This window comes from Gracilinanus agilis, chromosome 4 (assembly GCF_016433145.1).
Source record: "Gracilinanus agilis isolate LMUSP501 chromosome 4, AgileGrace, whole genome shotgun sequence".
NCBI classification, from domain to species: domain Eukaryota; kingdom Metazoa; phylum Chordata; class Mammalia; order Didelphimorphia; family Didelphidae; genus Gracilinanus; species Gracilinanus agilis.
Window position 1 is genome coordinate 45267222 of NC_058133.1, and position 24083 is coordinate 45291304.

At 40.9% G+C, this 24083-nt stretch overlaps 1 protein-coding gene across 1 annotated transcript in view; it reads left to right on the forward strand.

The window, feature by feature from the left end:
* Positions 1-24083, forward strand: part of MCOLN2 (mucolipin TRP cation channel 2) — a 61956-nt gene that overhangs the window by 27217 nt on the left and 10656 nt on the right. The window contains exons 7-10 of the mRNA XM_044673623.1: positions 9793-9905; positions 11070-11219; positions 16062-16163; positions 16257-16379. Coding sequence (XP_044529558.1) covers positions 9793-9905; positions 11070-11219; positions 16062-16163; positions 16257-16379 — 488 coding nt within the window. The remainder of the gene's footprint in view (positions 1-9792; positions 9906-11069; positions 11220-16061; positions 16164-16256; positions 16380-24083) is intronic.

Consider the following 24083-nt stretch of genomic DNA (forward strand, 5'->3'; position numbering starts at 1 on the left):
CCTCGCTCTCTCTCTCTCTCTCTCTCTCTCTCTCTCTCTCTCTCTCTCTCTCTCCCTTCCTTCCTTTCTCTTTCTATCACTATTATACTTTTCCCATCTGCATAGTGAGTCATTGCACTGATCAGTGCTCTTCAGTCTTTTGAGTTGATCATTGTATAAATTTTTCTCCTGCTTCTATCCACTCCACTCATTTGCATTCATTTTTTTAAAAATATCACCTTAATTTCCAAATATCTCCACTCACCCCTTCCCCCATAGAGCCATCTCTTACTAAAAAATAAAAGAGAAAAATAAAGCAGTTTAGGAAAATGATCTCAGCTCCACTCACGTCTAACACTACATGTAGTTATCTGTACCCATAGATTACAGGAAAAAGAGCAGGAGGGGCATTCTCTTTTCTTCTTTAGAGCCCAGAATAGTCATTGTAACTTCACAGAATTCTGTTTATGTTTTCATTATTCTTTCCATTTAAATAGTTTTGGTCATTGTGTATATTGTTTCTGCTTGCTTTGCATCAGTTCTTATCATTCTTCTCATGCTTCTCTGAATTCTTTGCATTAATTATTTCTTATGGAAGTTATAGTCCATTGCATTTATATTACCATGGTTTATCTAGCCATTCCCCAGGTAGAGTCAAGGGTGCTACATAATTGCCAATTGCCAAAAATGTCCCTTTGTCATCAGACTTCATCAAGTTATTTGCTACTGCAAAAAGTGCTATCATCACTGGTATGAATAGTGCATATGAGACCTTTTTATTATTGATCTCAGATCAAATTTGTTGAGATGCTTAAGATCAAAATATCTAATGGGTTCATCAGAGAAATTGCCCACTCTTTTTTTCCTCATGTTACCCAAACTCAGTATGTAATTTGCTTCCTTCACTTGGGCTCCCTCTTGTGGATATGCAACACATATGTAAACCTCTCAGACATCCACAATCTTAAAATTTTAATTTGAAATCTGCCCAATTCATATTTTAAAATCAGACATAACCTTCTTTTTTCTTTCCATTTTTCCTTTTATTTTCTCTCTTCCCTTCTCTCTTCTTTTTCTTTCTCCTTCCCTTTTATTTTCCTCTCCCCTTTTTCTTCTCCCTTTCTCCTTTTTCTCTCTCCCATTTCTTTCTTCTCCCTTTTCTTCTTATTATTATTCTTGTCCCCCTTGTCTTCTTTCTTCATCCTTCCCTCACCTTGGAACAGCTGAGGAAACAAGTTCCCTCTCCTCTTCACTCCCCATACTAGGACTATTTGAATCTTAAGTAATCCCCTCCCCCACCGTGGCCCCAACATATCCTTGGGTTTTGGGTGGTACAATTTGCCACTGACAATGATCAGGAACAGGTTTTGGATAAGTAAGCTTAGAGAAAGCTCACCAACAAGTGTAATATGTAATGTATAGACATGTTATCATGTTGTTCATTTTTGTCGGACATGAGACAACTGAATGTCCAGACTGATGACTTTGTGTTCGTGATTTTAATTTCAGTCCAAACCACCAGACTATTAATTCATACCATTGTCTGTGATCTCAGTAGATTCAGAATGTAAAGTGTGTGGTCCATCTGTTCATCATAATTCTACAGAACCTGCTCTCACATTTTTGTATATCTATCTATCTATCTATCTATCTGTCTGTCTGTCTGTCTCTATCTATCCAACCATCCATCCCTCCATCCCTCCATCCTGTACAAGAGTATATGTAATCAGTTCCTAGCATCCCTCCTACCCTCACTCATTCATCCATAAGGCACACCATGTGAGACTACCCCTTTTCCTTCCCTGAACAAACATGATTGTAATTTCTTTTCTCCTTCAAAATAAACCTTGATCTTCATTTGATTCAGGTTTTACCTGAACAAAAATGCCAATATTACAATGGCTCTGAGATTCATTCCCAACCTTGCTTCTGAATCAGAGGAAAGGCTTGGAGAGATGCAGAAAATACTATTTGGTGGAGGAGAAACAGAATGATGGCTAATAGAGATAGAATGCCATGAGAGTTTTTTGAGGCTGGTCACAAGGGCATATTTAAATAATAGGGAAGTAGCCAGTAGACAGGGAGAGAATGAAGATAAGTGAGAAAATGAGGAAGGAAGTAATCTACTGGAGAAAATGGGATGGAGAGGAGGATACACAATATCAGGCATGATATTGTAAATAGAGGGCTCCTTGCCCAGCAGGTCTTTTGTCCCTTTTGGTCGGTTGAATTCAATGGTTGGGAGCAGAACTGGAATACTATAGACTGACCTGACTTCCACAAAATCTTAATTGAGTTCCTCTAATGGTGTGCTGGTAAATCTGAGATCTCAAAAACTGGTCTCCAATGGTGTGTACTCAATAGGTTCTATCACACTTGACAGGCTTTGAGGACAATCATGGCAACAGAATGTCTGCTTTTTTGAAGACTAACACAGCTGAGCATGGAGAGGCTTGTTTCTGGGAGTCTCTGAAAGATGAATTCTTTGGTTATGGCAACCCAATGAAGAAAGAAAAGTAAATGCAAGATGGCCCTCAGTGCCATATGGTGCCCTTCCTCTTCTTCAATGATGGCATAGCAGTGGAAAGGGAAAGAAAGATATGGAATTTCATATAATTTTTAGATTATCTCTAAATCTTAATTTGGCATTCTAGATGCCATTGGTATTCTAAATGACAAAGAACAAATCTCATTTAGTCTTATCATTCTCACTATAAATTAAGCCACAAAGCAAGGCATTTACAGATTAAGCAGAATTGTTCAGGGAATCATTGGAGCATTAGATAATAGAGGTTGGTGAAGTTGGGATTTTTTTTGTCTGTCCAAAGACAAGAAATATAAGTTAAAGAGAGCATTGGTTTTCTCATTGCTTTTGATATGCATTTGCAAAACAACATAAAAATCAATGCAGCAGATTCACCAGCATTCATTGAAGAAGAGGTAGAGAAATTTTATGGTAAACTTGGTAAGACCTTTCAAATGAAATCAGCATCGACTTTGAAACCCAGCAACTTGAATGCAAATGCTAATATGAATGTGGATGAGAAGGCTGAAAAACATGATTTGGGTGTCAGGAACAAGAGGCCAAAGCCTTGTAGACTTCACAGAAGTGTCATGCTTTAATGAGATGTCCCAAAAGTCTTACTGCAGTTTTAACCTTTAATAACTTGGAACTGGTACAAAGCTGGCCTTGGAAAATTCCTAACTTGTAACCTTGAGCAAGTCCCTTGATCCCAATTGCCTAGCCCTTACCACTCTTCTGCCTTAGAACTGATACATCATATTGATTCTAAGATGGAAGATAAGAGGTTTATTTAAAAAAAAAAAAAACTTAGAACCTATTAGCTTAAAACTATTAATAGCTATTAAAACAATTAAATAACTACTAAAACTTAAAACTCTGCTAAAACTTTTGGAACAAACAAAATATAATGAATAATAAAAATATTAGGAACAATAAAATTCACATTTTATGGGATAGGAATGATTCATGACTAATTTGGGAGTTACTCCTGATTCAGCTGTCTGTATCAAATACCCTACATTCCAACTTCCTTTATTTATTTTCTTTTACCTACTCTTCTACCCTACCTCAGCTACACAGAGGAATTATCAAATCCTAAATCTTGCCATCTCTTACAAAATACCCCATTTTTTCCCATATTCAGAAGCTGAAAGTCTCTCATCTAATCACAAACTGTTTGTTTTCTCTCTTTCTCTACCTTGCCACCCCAATCCATGTTCTTCATGTTCATAGTGACTCCCAATCCCTTGACCCATTTAATTGTTTCTTAGACTATCACCTCTATAGTGGTAGCTACACTATAGTAGTACTGAAGTAGCTATACTATTCATTTACCCATTGTGGCTCCTTGGTGAACCAATTCAATTCTATACTATCTTCTTAAGTTATTTGCCACTTTATCCTATTGATGTTGCCAAGCCAAATCTTAGGCTGAGCTATCTCCCACTATCCATTTCATTTTTAGTGTTACTGATTGAAATTGAAGAAAATCATGAAAACTTGCTAACTGGATCCACTACAAATGTATGTTACATAATCTCAATCGGGTCCTCACTGTTACAAGGCAATCCTTTTATATCTCCCTTATTATAACTCTCTATCCTACTTGCCATGGTGGCTTTTTCAAACATCGATATCCTTTTTTGTCATCTCTTTTTAAACCTTCCATAGCTCTCCCTCTTCCAGCCCTCTCAGTTGAGAACTTTTATCTGAACCATTTAACTGAGAAAAATTTAACTCATTCACTATGAGCTTCCTCTTCTTCTGTTTTCCTCATTTCATATCATCCAATGCCTTCTACAACTTTTTCTTCTCTGTCTCACAGAAGGATGGTACTTTACCTAGCCAAGGCAAATCTTCCACCCCTCTATCTCATTTTCTTCAGTAGATTGTTTCCTCCCCCATTTTCTCAATTATCTTCATTCTCTCCTTGTCTATTGGCTACTTCCCTTTAGTTTAAACATGCCCTTGTCTCCAATCTCAAAAAACCCTAATAGTGATCTATCTCTACTAGCCATCATTCTATTTCTCCTCCATTTTGTGGCTAAAAGTCATCCATCTACAATTGAATCCTCTCCTTCTTCTCACTCTCTTCTCAGCTCTCTACATTAGGCTTCCAGCCTCATCATTCAACAGGAATTGCTCTTAATTGCCAAAGATAATGACCTTTTCTCAAACCTTATTCTTCTTTACCTCTCTACAATCTTTGACACTGTCAATCACTATCATCTTGATGCCCTCTTTCCCCAAGGTTTTGTGATACTAAACTATCCTGGTTTTTCTTCTACTTATCTGACTTTTCCTTCCCAGTTTCTTTTGTAGGATCTTCCTCCAGATCATACCCACTAACTGTGGATATCCCACTAGGCTCCATCCTGGGCCCTTTTCCCTCTCTACTATTCTAGTTGGTGATCTTATCAGCTTCCATGGATTCAATTATCTCTATACTATTGTTACTTAAATCTGCTTATCTAGCCTTAACCTTGGCTGACTTCCAGTCTTCCAGTCTCCAGTTTACTACTGAGAACTGGAAGTCCCCAAAACATCTTAAACTCCCCAACTCCAAAATTGAACTTAATATCTTTTTCACAAACGTTAGTCTTTTGTTTTAATATCCCTATTATAGTCAAAAGTACTACTACCATTTGCCCACTTAGGCTTAAAACCTAGATGTCACCCTCAATTCCTCTCTCTCTCTCTCACACCTCCCATATCCGGTGTGTTGCCAAGTCTTGTCAATTTTACCATTGTACATGACACACATATTCCCCTTTCTCTCCTCTGACACTGATACCACCCTGGTACAATCTCTCACCATCTCCTACTTCTTCTGGTTCATTTCCCTGCCTTGAGTTTCTCTCCCTACTCTAGTCTAACAGTTGCTATTCCTAAAGTACAGGTCTGGCTACATCATTTCCCTTCTTAATACTCTGGTGGCTCTCTGTCACCTCCAGGAACAAATATACAATTCTCTATCTGGCATTCAAAGCCATTAATAACCTGCCCCATTCCTAACTTTTCAGTCATCTACTACCTTACCTCCTCTTATTCTTATGTTCCTCACCCAAGACACTCCATCTCCCATTTTCACTGATTGTCCTTCATGCTTGGAATTTTCCCCTTCTTTATCTATTTCTCCTGCTTTCATATCCTACCTTCTACAAGCAGCCTTTCTTAATCCTTCTTAATTCTAGTGCCTTCCCTTCCTTCTGTTGCTTATTATTTCCAGTTATCCTGAATATATTTTACCTTGTACATGGTTGTTTAAATGTCGTCTCCTCCATTAGACAGTGAGATTCTTGAGAGCAGGGATTATCTTTTGCCTTTCTATTCCCAGGGCTTATTCCAGTTCTTGGCACATAGATGGTACTTAATAAATGTTTATTAACTGTGTATAGTCAGCCTTGCTAACTTTGTAGAGCAACTTCAATTTAAATTTTTTTATATCAAAAAATTAGAAATCATTGGAGGAATAGCCACTAATATTGATTATAGCAATTTCATGCAGGTATTAAAAAATCATAAATCAATTGCCATAACTAGGACAACAGAAGAATCTGAAAACTCACTTAGTTAGCCCATTGTCCCACACAGTAAGATGTGGTAGCTAATAGCAATGGTGGTTTAGAATACAAATTAATTCATTCAACCTTATAGATGAGGAAACTGAGGTTGAGAGAGATTAGGTGACTTGCCCAATCTGAAGAGGAATTCAAAGTCATGTCATCTTCATTCCAAAGTTGGCAGTCTTTTTCACCATGCTGCTTAGCTGTAGAGAGGGAAAATCCAATTTCTAGAAAGATTGATGAGACACTGCCCCTTCCCCAAATAAGCAAAATCATACTGAGGGCATTTAAACGGAAAAATGGCAAACCAAGAGATGGATGAAAAATGGATAAGATTTGCAGAGGTTTTTGTTGCGTTAAAAAAAAAAAAAGAAAGAAACACCAAGCACAGTGGACCCAGTACCCTTGCACTCTGTCTTCACAGTCCTGATTTCTTCTATATTCTTAATATATAGCTTCTTATTCTGAATTATAGACTGTATTCTCTATAGTCTAGTCCATATTCTTATAGAGGTAAAGGAAATGGCTGAGAAAAAAAAAAGGTGTCAAGTATCACTTCTCAAGGTATCTAAAGGAGGTGATTGTAAGTTTCTTGAGTGTAAGGATTATTTCTACCCTTGTATTCATATCTCCAGTGCTTGGTACACAGTTGGCACATAATATATGCTGATTGATTGATTGCCTAATACCAATGACTTAGAAGTCTCAGATATTATTGTTAGCAATTAAATGTGACTGAGATTAACTACTGACTCATGAGATTGGTTTCCATTCCGTAAAACTTTTTATGAGATTCCCCTACATACTTAGGATGGTTCTGTCGATGGAGGTACTGAAAAGGGAGCAGGCAGGTTTTTGCAAGTGGTATTCCAGAGCTGACCTTTATCAATATCTTTATCAATACACAGTTGTCTGAGAAGTTCAGGAAATACCAGATCCTGCTGTGATTATTGCTTGACTACAAAATAGCATTTGATTTGGCAGCTCAAAATGGCACCTTAAATGTTAGCCAGCAGTAGGGGTTCTTAATCTTTTTTTGTATCACAGACTTTTTTGGTGGTCTGGGGAAGCTGGCAGATCTCTGCCCGGAGTGATACTTTTAAGTGCATAAAAGAAAATATACAGGATAAAAGAAACCAATAGTCCCCTAAATATTTTTTTAAAAAAAGTTCCATTAATAAGAATTTATTAATGACCAGTGATTTTTTTTAACTGTTGGGGATACAAAGACAGATAAAAAACCCTCCCCAAAAACCTTAGTCCTTGCCCTGATGAGCTCCTTTCTAAGGGGGGGAAACAGTATAGAAACAATAAACTACCAAAAGCCATATACAGGGGCAGCTGGGTAGCTCAGTGGAGTGAGAGTCAGGCCTAGAGACGGGAGGTCCTAGGTTCAAATCCGGCCTCAGACACTTCCCAGCTGTGTGACCCTGGGCAAGTCACTTGACCCCCATTGCCCACCCTTACCAATCTTCCACCTATGAGATAATACACCGAAGTACAAGGGTTTAAAAATAAAAAAAGCCATATACAGGATAAATGGGAAATTAACTAATTAATAGGAAATTAATTAATTAACAGGAAATGCACTAGAATTAAGTTCATGAACCACTACTGTAAAGAACACACACACACACACACACACACACACACACACACACACACATACAAAGAACTAATATAAATAGAAAATTCTGGTATAGTGCAAAGAGGTCAGACTTTGGATTTTGGACCTTGGATTCAAGTCCTGCCTCTGACTCTTACTGCTTTTATGATCAGAACCAATTCATCTCACTCCTCAGTGCTTCTGAAAACTCTTAAGACTATAAATTACTATGGCTGAATTACTGACCTGCTTCTTAGAAGGAGTTTCTATACTGGGAGTTCTAACCCCTGCATTATCAGTCTCGTTCTTCTCCAAACTGAAGTATTTTGGATTTGGACTACCTATCCTCACAGTCATGAGCAAACCCCCTACCGAGTTTGTCCGTGTGTACACAGAGTTTGGACAGACATTGAACAGGGACAGTGTGTTGGGTCAAGGAATGGAATGGCAGAAAATCTGACTGAATTGCCCATGAGGAGTGCACATGGGTCTTTGAATTAGCCAAACATTTTCCCTAGAACAAAGTCTAGAGCAGGGAGGAACCTTAGAGGTCATTTGGACCAACCCCCATATTTTTGCAGATGAAGAAATGGAGATGTGAAGTTCTTTGCCCAACTTCATACAGCTAGTAAGTGACGCAGCCCAGATTCTAACATGGGGCTGTTGTTCAGTCGTGTCTGACTCTTCATGATTCCATGGACCACACTGTCCATAGGGTTTTTGGGGGCAAATATACTGGAGTGGTTTGGCATTTTCTTCTCCAGTAGATAAAGGCAAAGAGAAAGTTAAGTGCTCAGGGTCACAGCTAGTAATTGAGGCTGGATTTGAACCCAAGTCTTCCTGAGTCTTATGTCTAGCGCTCTATCCACTGAGTCATCTCATCATGGATCTAGTTGATGCCAAATTTAGATTCTTCCCTTCTGTTATTATATTATCGAAGTCACAGAACTCTGTGTTCTCCAAAGAACTGAAACTGAGGGCTGCCTAAAGAGTAACAGAGAGGTAGGGGGCAGCTGGGTAGCACGGTGGATAGAGCACCAGATCTGGAGTCCTGGCCTCAGACCCTTCCTGGCTGTGAAACCCTGGGCAAGTCACTTAACCCCAATTGCCTAGCCCTTGTCTTCTGTCTTAGAATTGATATCAAGACAGAAAGTAAGGTTTAAAAAAAGAAAAGAGTAACAGAGATACATAGTAGGAACGCAAAGGTAACAATATATTACACACAAGGAATGATTAATTAGATGGCAAGACATATTTTTGAGGTTAATTTGTTTAATCTAATAGAGTCCCAGAAATAGTTACGGAGCACTAATAAATAGATGTCATTGGGTGGGAGCCATAACTTCCATCCGAACTTAAGCACCCCTAAGTGAGACAGTAATCTTGAGTGCTCCAATCCTGTCACTTGTTTCAATCCCCCCAAAAGCCCCACATTAATTAAGCATCTGCTAAATCCAAAGCATTATGATGCATTATGGCCCTGTGCCCATACCTTATGAGAATTATGAGAATTTCATTAATTAAATTTCCCTTGAGTGGCATCCAAGATGGACCCTCATGTATTGAATTCTACTTTATAGCAAGTAGCTAAAGAGAGATTCCAGTGTGATTTAAATAAGAGGCAGCTATGCTTGGTTGGGGGAATGTGTCCATTTGCTTGTAGATTGAACAATCTGATGTGTTTGGTCTCCAGTGCTTGGCACACAGTTGGCACATAATAAATGCCGATTGATTGGTTTTGGAGCTACGATTGACTTCCTCTTACCTGCCCAAGATCAGAAATTCACCTGTGACTTCAAAGCCCCCAGATAGTGGCTTGGAGGCTTGAGGAGAGGTTAAAGGATTAGCCCAGAGTCACACAGCCACTATGTCTCAAGAGGGCAGACTCAAACCCAGCTCTTCTCACTCCATTCGTGGGCCTTTAACTGCTACCTCAGATGGCTTCCTGTTTTTTACTGGATGGAACCAAGTTGTAAATGCTGTAAAAATCGATCCATTTCATCACCAATAACTTTTATAGTCTCAGAGTAACTTGGCCAGAGAACAACAGGCATGTTGAGAATCAATGTCCGGGAAAATAGACCTAAAGGTGAAATCGGGGGGTTTGCTTTCTCCAGGTCAGAAAAACACCCAATACATCCTGATGTTCGATGTGTTTGTGATTGTGAGCTGTGCTACTTCCCTTATTCTGTGCACCAGATCCATTGTCCTGGCCCTCCGACTGCAAAAAGTAAGTATGTGCCATTTGCTTCTCACCTCCCTTTGGCTTCTTCCTTTTGGTTGGTCCAAAGGATGGAATATTGATGTTGCCTCATCCTTCTATTTCAGAAGTCCCTCAGATAGATTAAGTCCCTGAAGGAGAGTGATTGCCTCCCCACCAGGCTATTTAATTAGTCTGGGGTGTAGGAAGTAACTAAAGATTTCTGAAGAGTGAGGCTCTTTCAGATAATTGGTGCACCTTTAACTAAATTAATAAAGTCATGGGAAAAGGCCATAGAAGATATTTTTCTCCTTCTTTTGCTTGTCCCAAACTGAAGAGCTCGTTTCCTGCGCAGTTGTCGCTTTTTTTGACTGTCCCCATTATGTTGTGACATGTTGAACCATATATTTATAATAGGGTGATAGATTTAGTTCTGGATGGGACCTCAGAAGGGAAAGAGTAATAGCTTTGGAGTCAGAGGACATGAGTTCAAATCTCACCTCTATTGCTTACTACAGATGGGAACTGACCTCATCTTTGTATGTTGAAGTTGTACTAAATTGCCTTTTCCACTCTAGATGGATGATTTTATACTCATCTATTTCAACCCATTCGTTTTACACATGAGAAAGTTAAGAGACTTGTCCAAGGACATATAGATGGCAGAGATAAAATTAAATCCCAGGTCTCCTTACTAAATCTAGCATGCTTTTTACTGGACCATGATGACTTTCTTTCATTACAACTGGTTCCTGTTAGCTAGAGTCTGTTATTAAATACTAGGACACCTATCATTTGATTTGATTCATTCATTGCTTGAAATATCAGGGACCTATGCTTAGTGCTACAATCTGTGGGGGGCAGAGTCGCTGCCTTCAGGGTCTAGTTGGGGAATTTGTTGGCAGATGTTTTCCTGGGCTGGAACAATAGAATCCAACTCAAGTAGAAATGGGGGCCACCGAAACATGCCTCTGCTCTTAGAAAACCATATATTAACATTATCTATGTTCAATGCTATTTTTATTTATTTTGTTAAACATTTCTCAATTACATTTTCATCTACTTTGGGCTCCCTTGGAAGTATTGCAGTGCCGTCTGTGGTACCTCTGGGCTAGAGCACCATTCAGGGTTTCTCTCCTACTTCCCAGATGACAGGATTGTGTGTAAGAAACACTTTAAAAATGTTTGCTACAGAGATTTACAAGGTTCTTCCTGGAGAAATATAAAAGACGTGTGAATGATGCTGACCGCTGGGAATTTATCAATGGATGGTACATCTTAGTGATCATCAGTGACCTAATGACCATCATTGGATCAATATTAAAAATGGAAATCAAAGAAAAGGTGAGAATGTATGAATTTTGAGCTGCACTGAAGCTATTATTCCAGATGGACTTTTATCTTGAAAACTGATACTCCTTGTAGCTTTCTCTAGAATACTCTCTTTTATTCAATCTCCCTTCACATACATACAAATGAACCACTTCTGTGCTCTGGTTTCTTAAGAAAGGTAGAATAAAGTGGCCGACACACTGTGGAAAATAATATTCTCCTGATTACACTGGGTACTTGGCAGCATCTGCTGAGTAGACTCTGAAGTGGGAAAAATGCTTTTTGGTGAAAAGGAAGTCTATTTTTCCCCCCAGAAAGAGTGACTCTCCAAAGATCTGTCTACTTTACTGGGGAGAGACTAACCACAAAATCTTTGTTCTTTGTCACCAAGCTTATATAACCAGGGATTCATGTAGCTTGTGGTGGGACACAAATTCAGAGAGTTGTAGCCTTAAAAACAGATGGTACTTTGGAGGTCATTTAGTCCAGCTCCCTCATTCAACAGATGAAGAAACTGAAGTCTTTGGAGGTTAAAGGTTGTGCTCCAAGTTGTACAGGTGGCAGAGGTCTCCTGACTTCAAATCCTGTATTCTTGCTACCATATTGTATGGCATCCCAGAGTTTTAGAGCTGGAAAAGAACTCAGAGGCCATCTTCTCCAACTCCCACTTTTTATAAGGGGGAAATAAGATCAGAGAAATGAAGTCATGTGCTCAAGGTCACACAGGGAATAAGGAATAGAATGGAGATTCAAATCTAGTATTTCTGCCCCCAAATCCAGTCTTCTGAAGTCTGTTGAGGAATTCTAGAGGGGATTCTCTACTGCATCTTGTAGCTATGGGAATTCCAAGTTCTTGGCTCTGGCAAGCCGAGTCCATTTAACCTCACGGTTTAGAGACCCAACAACTTCCCTGGGGAAGAGGTGGGAAGGAATGGAGAAAGGAGGGAGGCAGGGAAAGAAGGAAGAGGAGAAAGGAAGGAAGGAAGGCTATATTAAGCACCCACTATGATCCAGTTACTATCCTTTACTATATTATCTTAATAGAATGACATCCCTCTGTCCCACAAACTCTGAATCTTATTGAGGGTATAGATTTGTGGGTTGGAACTTAAGTATCTCAGGCCTATCAGGGGATCTTTGGACCGTTTCCCTCAGAATTTACAGATATGATCTCTGTGGTCACCAGAAGACTCTAGCCATAGGATCGATGTGGCAAATGGACAAGTAGAAAATTCATTGTTATGGGGTTTGTTTGCAGTCCTGTTGCCCAAGATAATCCCTCATGGTAAATTACCTTTACTAAAGCCTTATTGTTTTCCTGGGCAAACATTGTTTGAATGGAGTATTTGTAAATAAGGTTTCTCAGCTGCCAACTAGGAAGTTTTCTTCTTCTAAGCTTAGACAGAGATTAACTTGCTGTTATTTCTATTTCCAGTGTCCTTTGTATTTAAAATGTGTTCAGACTAAAACCAAAGCCTGGCTTGGCTCCAGGTACATTATTTACTGCATGGGGACTGGTCATTACTAATGAGTCATTGCTCCTATTGATGGACAACACTTCAGAAAGGAACTCAGCAACAAGCTTTACCTGAGAAAGTTCTCCATATAACTTATACAACAAGTGGTTATCTTTGACACCCTCCAAGGAAGGGGGAGCTCACTACCTTTCAAGGCAGTCCTTTTCACTTTTTGGACAGTTCTACTTATTAGGGCAGCTAGGTGGCACAATGGAGAGTGTTGGACCTAGATTAAGGAGGATTTGTGTTCAAATTTGGCCCAAGCCATGTGATCCTGAAGACGTCAATTAATCCTGTTGGCCTCAGTTTCCTTATCTGTAAAATGAACTGGAGAAAGAAATGGCAAACCACTTTAGTATCTTTGCCAAGAAAACCCCAAATGGGTTCACAAAGAAACAACTAAACAGCAACAATGACAAATCTTTAGGAAATGTTTCCAGATCCTAAGCTTAAAATTTGCTTCCCTGCAATTTATATCTCTTATTCCTGGTTCTTCCCTCTGGAGTCAGGCAGAACAATTCTCCTAATCTCTGTTTTATATGCTAGCTAGACCTTTAAATCCTTGAAGACAGCTACCAGGGTTCCCTCATGTCTTCCCTTCTCCAAGGTACAATTATCCTCTGTTCATGCAGACATGTTGACTTGACTTCAACAATCAAGTCAACAAACATTTATTAAACATCTACTGTGTACCAGGCTCCATGCCTGGCTTGTTGAGCTCAGCATATGCCTCGTATAGCATGAACTTGAAGTCCTTCCCCATCTCATCCCATCTGCTCTCCTTCGAATGCCCTTCACATGATCAACATCTTGGCCAAAATGGAAATCCTAAACCAAATACCATACTGCATTGACAGGAGAGCGTGCAGAATCTCTTCCCTTCTACTGCTTTTCAGTTCTCTTTTATGTGTTATCTTCTCCCATTGTCAAATGAAAGCTCTTCCCAGCACTTAGTATAACAGTACCTGGCACATGGTAACTTCTTAATAAACCCTTGTTGACTTGACTTGCTTCATGGAGGGTTTGAGGAAGCTGTGCTAGATCATCAATTCTTTTTTGAATGGTCTAGATTTTTGCCAAGAATCTTAGTTTACCTTGTTGACCTTTGCAGATTTCATTCTATTTCCTTTTTTGAAAATCAGTCATTTTTTTTCCCCACTTTTCCAATCCAATTGTGCCTGTATTTTACTCTGCAATATGATCACTGGCAGAACTTGGTAGAATGGAGGAAGGAGAGTATTCTAGATATGAGAGAGAGAGAGAGAAAATTCCTGGAGCGGAAAAGATGAGGTTCTGTTTGCGGAACCAGCAGGAGGCCAGTGTCACTGGATCAAAGAAACTGAGTCAGAAAACAAGGTATAAGAAGACTAGAAAGGTAGGCAGGGGCTTTAGGTTATGAAGGGCTCTGAATGCCATAGAACATTCCTTAGAGTTGTTTACTTATCTGTGGAATAAGGATGTTGGATCATTTTTAATGTGATTTAATAATTTTTAGGATAGCTGGATGGCACAGTAGAGAGAGAGCCAGCCCCAGAGTCAGGAAAACTCATCTTCTTGAGTTCAAATATGACCTCAGACACTTACTAGCTATGTGACCCTAGGAAAATCACTTAACCTTGTTTGCCTCTGCTTCCTTATCTGTAAAATGAGTTGGAGAAGGCAATGGCAAACTAGAATCAGTATCTTTGTCAAGAAAATCCCAAAAGGGGACATGAAGAGTTGGACGTGACTGAAAAAATGATTGAAATACTTTTTGAAGGTCCTCCCTTTCCTTTAAAATCCTGACATAGCCAATCAGATGCCAGTCGTAATAGCCCCCTATTGGTCTTCCTCCCTCTTACGTCTTCCTATTCCAATCCATTCTCTACCTAGCTGTTAAAATGATAGATCTAAAGAAGTCTGACTATAAGTCAAATTGCCTTACCCAAGAAGCTCTAATTGCTCCCTACTGCCTCTATTGTCAAATACAAATGCCTCTGTTTAGCTTTTAAAAACCCTCCAACCTAGTGGAATTGCTTGTTGGCTATGGGGGAGGGGGGGGAGGGAAGAACATGATTTATGTAACCATGGAAAAATAGCCTTAATTAGTTAATTAAACTTAAAAAAAAAATAAACCCTCTATAGCCTGATGCCCAACTACCTCAGAAGACCTAAGCATTCCCTTCCCATAAAACAAAAACAAACAAACAAAAAAACAACACTCTATTTACTTTTTATATTTTGTACAGGTTTTCATGTTGTTTCTCCTGATGCAATATAAATACCTTGAACATGGAAACTAAAGTTGTATTGTTTTTGTTCAGCCTGGCACATTGTTGATGCTTGCTAAGCATTTGTTACTTGATTGGTGTGTGTTCAGCTGTAAAAAACCCAAAATACTTGTGTTAAGTATTTAAGATTGCAGTAAATGTCTCTTGGGTCTATCACTTAAAAGTAAAGCAAGCTACTCTGTTTCTCTCTTAAACCCTTACCTGCCATCTTAGAATCAATACCAGTAAGGGCTAGACAATGAGGGTTAAGTGACTTGACCAGGATCACATAACTAGAAAAGTATCTGAGGTCAAATTTGAACCCAGGACCTCCCATCTCTAAAACTGACTCTCAATCCCCTGAGCCACCTAGCTAACTCAAAGCTGCTCTCTTTAAACATTTAATGAGGATGAGGAACAGCTGCTTAAACCAAGAATAAAACCAAACCCAAAGAACTTAGCCTTTTTGTATGTAATCATTGCTCTGCCTGGAGGGAAACAAGTGATTTAGGAAACCCCTGGAGAAGGCTGCTTATAATTACTTGGTAAATCTATTTCATTTTGTAATTTAGAAAGTGCTGGATTTGGATTTGGAGTCAAGCTCTGTGTTCAAATTCTGGCTTTGTGCCCTGCTAGTTGGATGATTTGGGGCAAGAGATTAAATCCCTCTGGGCCTGTTTCTTCATTCACTTGTTTCCATCTGACTTTTTGTGCTCACCCCATTTGGGTTTTCTTGTCAAAGATAGCTTGAGCGGTTTTCCATTTCCTTCTCCAGTTCATTTTACAGATGAGGAAACTGAGGCCAGCAAGGTGAAGTGACTTGCCAATTGTGACACAACTAGTATGTCTGAGGCCGGATTTGAATTCAGGAAGAGGAATCTTCCTGATTCCAGGCCCAGCACTCTCTCCAGCTACTCCTAATGAAGGAGTAAGTTGGACCAAATGATCTCTGATTCCCTTTCCAACTTAAAAACCTTTGCTTCTACAATATAAAACTGGTAGCCCTAATTGGGCAGATCATTTCTTTACATAGAGCAAAGGAGAACAGAATAAAAAGTCTTTCACTTACTTCTCTTTTGTTTTGTTAGAATCTCACAAATTATGACCTCTGCAGCATTTTGCTTGGGACATCCACTTTGTTTGCTTGGGTTGGAGTCATCAGATACTTGGGCTATTTCCAGACATACAATGTAAGGTTACCCACCTCCTGTGCCACCATTGGTTGGGTTGGGGGTTGGTTAATGGAGCTTTAACCCGCTAAGATTTGCTTCTGGCCCTTCCAGGTGCTCATTTTGACGATGCAGGCTTCGTTGCCCAAAGTCCTTAGGTTCTGTGCGTGTGCCGGGATGATTTACCTGGGATACACCTTCTGCGGCTGGATCGTCATAGGACCCTACCACGAGAAGGTACGTTATAGGGCCCCATCCCTCTCCCATCAGTGGTCCAGGTCCCTAAAGCACCAGGACCTTTAGTCAAGAGTTACCACAGATGGAGGAAGTGCTAGAGCGCCTCATCCTCCAAACACTCATCTTACTAGTTTTATTTCCTCCCCCCCTTTCAGGATATTGAAGAAACTTAGAGATATTGAAGGAGGAATTACAAAGGGGAGGGGGGTCTGGTGAGGACATGGGGGGCTTTCATAGCAATCTGGGACCAGGTTAAGGAGTCTAATGTGAACTCTGTTGGCCATTGAATGCCAAGGATATTTGGACAAGAAGTTGTTATGGTAAAAAGGAAAAATCCAGCAAGAGAAATGATTGTAGCCTTCGCTTTTAATTTTTTATTTAATTTGATTTTTGATTAAATATTAGGATTGGCATGCGAGTTAAATTGAGAGGGTGTCAGTGGTATGGCAGCTTTGCTCCGATTGAATGAGATTCAGAATATGAAGTGCTAATACGCCTTATCTTTATAGGTGCTTGTGGCCACAGTTTAATTTTGGTGTCTTATTAAAGATTGGTATCTGGACTTTAAATTGATATGGTGCATAAGTCAATATCCTATGATTGTGGAGATTTCATGACTGTGCTTAGAGCTTATTGCTTAGTGGGAACCCTCGAAGATATGATTTGCAGCTTTTGAGACGGGAAATGAGACTTTGTCTCCTTCCTGCACTTGTCCACAAGCTAAAGATGTGTGGGACTCCTGCTCCATAGTGGGTACTTTACTTAGGTTTCTGTTTCACTCAAACAAAGCAGTTCACCGGGAATCACTGGGAAATCATTGCATTATATGTAGGACTAGAGCCAGAAGAGAGTTGAGTTCATTTCCAACTTCTACATTTTCTGGATGAGGAAACTCAGGTTCAGATATATTGTGACTTGCCTGTGGTCTTTTTTACTAGTATCAGGTGGGATTTGAACCTGGCTCTTCCTGACTCCCAAATCCACCACTCTCTCTGCTCTACTATTCTCTCCTCGTAGACTCCCTACATTCATAGATTTTGAGTTGGATCGATCTCAGAGACTAGCTCATTTCCCAGATGAGGAAACTGAGGCCCAGAGAAGTGAGATAAACTGGATCAAACTTACACAGGTGTAGTAAAGGCCAAAGGTAGGATCTGAATTTCATAGACCCCAGAGTTAGTACTCTTTTTTTTTTTTTTTAAACTCTTACCTTCTGACTTAGAATTGATACAAGTAATGGTTCCAAGCAGAAGAGCTATAAGGGCTGGGCAACTGGGTTTAAATAACTTGCCCAAGGTTACAGCTAGGAAGTATCTATGGTCAAATTTGAACTCAGGACCTTCCATCTCCAGGCTTTTCTCTCTATCCACCGAGTCACCTAGCTGCCCTTAAAGCCAATGCTCTCAAAGTTGCCTGGGGATCTCTCTGGGTTGCTCCAGATTCAATTATAGGGGGCAGCTGGGTAGCTCAGTGGATTGAGAGCCAGGCCTAGAGACAGGAGGTCCTAGGTTCAAATCCAGCCTCAGACACTTCCCAGCTGTGTGACCCTGGGCAAGTCACTTGACCCCCATTGCCTACCCTTACCAATCTTCCACCTAAAGTCAATACATAGAAGTTAAGGGTTTAAAAAAAAATTAAAAACAAAAAACAAAACAGATTCAATTATACCTGAAGCCCTGACAGACAGCTTTTTGGTTTTGCAGCCAGTTGTACTGGCATACAGCTCTCTTAGCACCCTGTTCAAAGAAGCAAAATCTGGTCCTTGTCCTGCAAATAAATCAACCCTGCAGCTTCTAGGACTATGACTGCTGGCCCTATTAGGCGCCGCATTTAGACTATCCTGGGATGGTTAGCAATCCTCCAGGCTTGAATAGCCTTTAAGAAATGACTTCTAGAGTCATGCCTTGGCTTTTCTATTGCTCTTCCAACTTCATGCCGATACTTTGAAAGATGACTTGGTGCGAGGAAATTAAAGAGATGACTGCTACAAGTAAATTAAAAAGATGACTGATGCTTATAGATTAGTCTCTGGTAAGTCTTCTCCGACTTGGAGAACTCAGTATATTAGTCATCGGAAAAATTCACATTCGTGTTTTTCCTTTGCCCCCACAAATGCAGTTAAAAAGAGAGAGAGAGAGAGGGAGAGAGAGAAGAAGCTGATGTCCATTTTCCACTAGAGGGCAATGTTGCACTTCATGGAATTCTGTATTGCCCTCTGCAGCTTGTTTTGGTGCTTTCAAGAGTCATCCATGCAGTCCCCTGGCTCAGAGACCCCAGAAGTGGGGGACTTGGGGGTGGGGAGGGAGAGCAGAGGGTTGGAGCTGCTGTATCCTTTTTGCTCCCGAAGATCTTGCTGCCCATTTCCCCCCTCTTTCTGGCCCCTGCCTCCAGTTACTCTGGAGCAGAATCATAGAATCTCAGGGCTGGAAGTTTCCAAATTGAATTTGCTTTGACATCTCCCCAGATCTCCATTTCACATTTCAACAGTAGCTATAAAACCACATAACCACAAGTTTTTGTTTCCCTGAGCATTTGGCCAGGCCTCCTCTTTGACACAGGAATGGGATTAATTTGTTTTGGTTCAATCATTTTCATCCTTTTCACTGGCCCAAGTGATAACTAAGAGGCTCTCTGGGCTGGATTGGACCTGGCCTCTCCTTTGGATTTTCCATATCAATTCTCCCTTTCTCTTACTGCATACCCCCTGAGCAAAACCCAAGGAAGGAAGCATTTCTTCTATTCCTCTGAGGTTGGCTATCCATTATGGAAGCTTGGGGAGCTGGTCAGTTCGGTGTGGTATTTGTTCATGGTTGCACAGTAGGCACTTTAGGCTCCTGCGTGTGTCTTATAGCTTAGGTCAGTCTAGGAGGCACACACATTTGGGTGAAGAACTTGGTGAAAGGAGATAACATTTGTATAAGCCAGGGGAATTGCTCATTGGCTCTGGGAGAGGGGAGGGAGAGAAAATGAATCCTGTAACCATGGAAAAATATTTTCAAAAATAAAAAATAAAAAAGAACTTGGTTAAGGGGCTCAGTGACGAGTGGGACTAGCCCTCTAGGGCATCACTAGACTGTTACCACTTTCTGCCCCGTGCTACCCAGGCTTAAAATGAGATTCAGAAATTTCTCCTACAAATCCAAGTTGAGAAAATCACCAAGTGTCTGTTTGAGCCAGAGAGTTGTCCAGAAACCTTTCAGGAGATTAGCCCCAAGACCTCTTCCATGAATTAATGTAAAATAGTCCATGCCTCAATAGTAATGCTTTTTTTTTTTTTTAAACCAAACAAGAGAAAAAGGAATAGTGAAGGTTATCCTTTTGGGCCACCATTCAGTAACAAGGGTTCTCCATCCATCTCTTGACCTCCTCTTTACTGTTACTGAACTTCAGTGATTTAGCTGAGAAAGAGCCAGGGTGGACTCCCTCTTTCTTGTTGACTCTTTGCTTTGCAACCAATGTACTTTGGTACCCAAATCTTTCAAGACCGAGATGTCTAGACACAGAAAACTGGAAAAGTGACTGAGGTTCTCTGGAACCACATCTTGAATTATTCAGTCTTGTGTTTTCATCAGCTGTGTGGTTTCAGGGTGTTTTACAGTCATTATTACTAAACAATCCAGTTCAAGGAACCTTTTTAAAATGCCTACTCGGTGCCTGGTTGGGTGCTCAAGAGTCTGAATTCCAAGGCAAAATCAGCATTGTTCCTGTCCTCCAAGGGCTTATGATCTGTTCATTCATTCACTCACTCATTCAACAGGCACTTGTTTCATACTTGCTGTATGCCATGCAATATTCTAGGAGCTCTGGATATAGTCAAAACTGGCAATCTGAAGCTGTCTACGAGGAGTTTGCCTTCTCCTAGGAGAAACAGGGCTCTGGATACAAAGATAAAAAAATGGAAATGAAACCTGCCTGTAAGAAACTTACCTTCTCCTAGGAAAATAAGTACATGTATAAGTAAATACAAGAAATGCAAAATTGGGGTGGGGAGGGACTGCCGCTTGAGCTGAGCTTCTGGGGAAATGAGAGTTTCGGAGAGAGAGAGAGGTAAACAGAATTGTCTTTTAGGGATGGGAAATGTCATGTACAGGGAAGAGGAAATGGGCTAGTTTGTCTAGAACATAGAACATGAAGTATAATAAGGCTGGAGCCCTACTGCAAAGGGTTTAGAGTGCCAGATTGAAGTATGTAGTTTATATTGGAGAAAGTCAGGGGATGTGGAATGAAAATGGAGGTTTGAATCCCAGCAGTCCCACTTGTTGTGACCTCTGAAAGCACCCGGACTCTCTGGGTCCCAGTTTTCCCATCTGTAAAACAGAGTGGGTTGGATTCAGTGACTTCTAAGGTCTCTATCACTGGTAAATCTGTGAGCCAAAGAACAGCAGGGGCTAGCGTAGCCCACATCTATGATTCCTGAATATCACTTTGGCAGCTGCGTAAGGGATGGATTGGAAGAGACTTGAAGCAAGGATGCCAGTAAGGGGGCCAACACTGTTAGCCTAGGTGAGAGATAAGGCAGTGCCAGTTTGGATGTAGAGGGAGGGTCAGATGAAAGCGATTGCTTTTGACAGGTTCTTGTCATCTTTAGAGCATGATCCAAGGAAGTTAAGCTGTTTGCCCAAGCGCTGGGCAGAGTTGTTGGTAGAATATAGATGACTTCTCTATTCAGAGCCTTCTGTGCCCTTTAGTTAAGCCGCTCTCCGGCCCTGTACCCAATCTTTAAAAACCGAACCCGAATAAAATCGCTCACTGGCTGGACACTATCTGAATATGGTTCAAGGTCCCCAGAGCTGGCGCTGGCCCCGCAGTCGAGTTAAGGATAAAGATCGTCCATCTGCCCTGCTTGTCTTCCTTTACTGCCCACTGGCTGGGAGCCAGTCAGAGCTGGAGAGCCGTAGAATGTGAATGCTGGAATGGACCTAAGAGATCTGGGAGGTAGACTTGGGATAGTGATGACTCTGGCTCAGCCATGCAAGCGATGTCCTACAGACTTGGGTCTCTCTCACTGTCACATAGCTGGGGGTGGGAGGGAACGTTAGGCTTGTGGATGGTGCCGCCTTCTGACTGGGTCTTTCAAGAATCATCCCTCAGGACCCAAGCAGGGCTCCCGAGCCCCTGTGAATGATAAAAAGTAGTTCTCCTGCCCCAAAGCACGTTAGACGGGGCCTCGTCTCCTCTTCCAAACTCTGTATATTTTTTAAAAAAGGGAAAAAAAGAAGAAAAAAATCAAAATCGACTTGTTATCATGAGACTCCCCCCCAGTACAAGGAAATTGGCTGCGGAAATTGGCTCTGGCTCCCAGCTCCTTCTGCTGTCAGCGTGAGCTCCCTAGGTAACAGTGCATGAAATGACAGAGAGTGGGGGCCAGCCGCTTGTAACTTATTGGGGCTTCGCTCTCCACAGCCGATAGGTGGGGTGAGATAAGTCTTAAACACACACCGGGGAGGGGAGGCTTCATGAGCATAAATCTCTTTAATGCTTTCCAATTTAACTGTGCCTTAATTAATGCGGAAGAAACAGGAGGAATGAATTTGATACTGACCTCCATTCCAACCCAATCAGTATCCTTTTACTGCTATTTACCAGACAGGCCTGGGATGCTTGCAATTCTGGACATTCTGTGAAGCCTAGAATTTTCTTGGGTTTTGCAATTAGGAACACTAATTGGCTCGATCCTAATGGAGTTCCGGGAAATAAACATGACTTATTGATGGAGCTGTCCAGTGATGATTGACAAGTACAGAAAACTGTTTTAAATTCACTGGCTCAAGGCCCGTGGTGGGAATGGAAATGATTTACTCTGTAAGCTCTGACCTTTTTACTGTTAAATAAAAATTTGCACATTGTTAAATGACTTGCTTACTGGTGCATTCCCGTGTGTGTGTGTGTGTGTGTGTGTGTGTGTGTGTGTGTGTGTGTGTGTGTGTGTGTGTGTGTGTGTGTGTGTTTGTGTGTGTTTCTTTAACACTGCCTTCTGGCTCGTTAACAGAAGTCCTGGTTAGCTTGGCTGGTTGAAGATGTTGTTAATGAGGTACATGTCTTTGGGCTGATCCCTCTGTGGGAGAATTTGCTTTCTCTCTCGATGGTGTATGGTTTCATACCCTAACTCTAACTGGCCAGTCCACGGATGCCTGTAGGTAGCTCACAAATCTCCCATGGCTGCTAGCCCAGTGCCTAGGATTCTGATTGTCTCTCTGTTCAGTGGTAGTTGGGTGAGGATGGATCCATCAGTGATACTTCCTTAGCGTCCAAGGGCCAGAAGTTATACAAAAGGCAGAGGTGTGACAGCATCCATGGCAGAGAATCATGGAAAGTTTCTTTAAGAACCTCAGGAGCCAACATCATCAGAGTGAGTGTGTGTGTGTGTGTGTGTGTGTGTGTGTGTGTGTGTGTGTGTCTGGCAGAGAGGGGATGGTACAGGGCAGAGAGTGGAGGGAAGAGCCAGAATTAAGAGGGCAGCTCAAAAAGACCTCTCCTTTTTTGTTTTATTAGCAGAATATGCACCTTTATATGTTTCCTTTGGGTCCTACACAAAGATTTACCCTAGCACTACTTAATTCCAAAAGACCTAGAGTACCCCTACTTTTCAGATATTTTTCTTGGTTATTTGAATCCTAGTTCTTTTCTTGTAGACAGTGTGATATAGTAGATGGTGAGCACTGGATTTGGATTCAGAGGACTTTGGTTCAAATCCTCACTCAGCCATGGCTTATGTGACCATAGGTTAGTTACCTTTGTAGACCTTAATTTCTTAATTTTAATTTGTAGACCTTAATTTCCTAATCTAAATCCTAACCTAAATCCTAATCCTAATCTAAAATCAACGGGATAGACTATTCACCTTTTTTTTTTTTTTTAACCCTTAACTTCTGTGTATTGGCTCCTAGGTGGAAGAGTGGTAAGGGTGGGCAATGGGGGTCAAGTGACTTGCCCAGGGTCACACAGCTGGGAAGTGTCTGAGGCCAGATTTGAACCTAGGACCTCCCATCTCTAGGCCTGACTCTCAATCCACTGAGCTACCCAGCTGCCCCCAACTATTCACCTTCTAAGCTTCCCTCCAGCTCTAAATCTCATAACCTTAATACTCAACAGCAAAAGAATAGTCTTGGTCAATCAGTAAGTATTGAGTATAGTCCCTGTTGGACTTTTTTGGTGCAGGTGAAAGGGTATAGAGTGTAGTCTTTGCCCCTCCAGTTCCTTAAACTCTATTGAAAGTGGCAAAATAAAAGGTTATGAAATAATTTAGAGAATAGTTAGTTGCTGTAATATATGACTAAATTTTGTAAGAATGCAACCAAGAGAGATGGGAATGGACTGAAGGAGGCCACGGGATGCTTTCTAGAGGAGGTAGAAAGAGTTAGACTTTGAAAAACGGTTAAAAATTTGGACAGGGAGGGGGCAGCTGGGTAGCTCAGTGGAGTGAGAGCCAGGCCTAGAGACGGGAGGTCCTAGGTTCAAATCCGGCCTCAGACACTTCCCAGCTGTGTGACCCTGGGCAAGTCACTTGACCCCCATTGCCTACCCTTACCAATCTTCCACCTACAAGTCAATACACAAAAGTTAAGGGTTTAAAATTAAAAAAAAAAAAAATTTGGACAAGGAGAGAAAGAGGATGAGCCATGCATGTATTTCCTAGTGAGGAAGGACTTTTGAGGTGGGAATGCACAGAGGAATTTGGTCTGATTGAAGAAGAGGGTGCTGAGG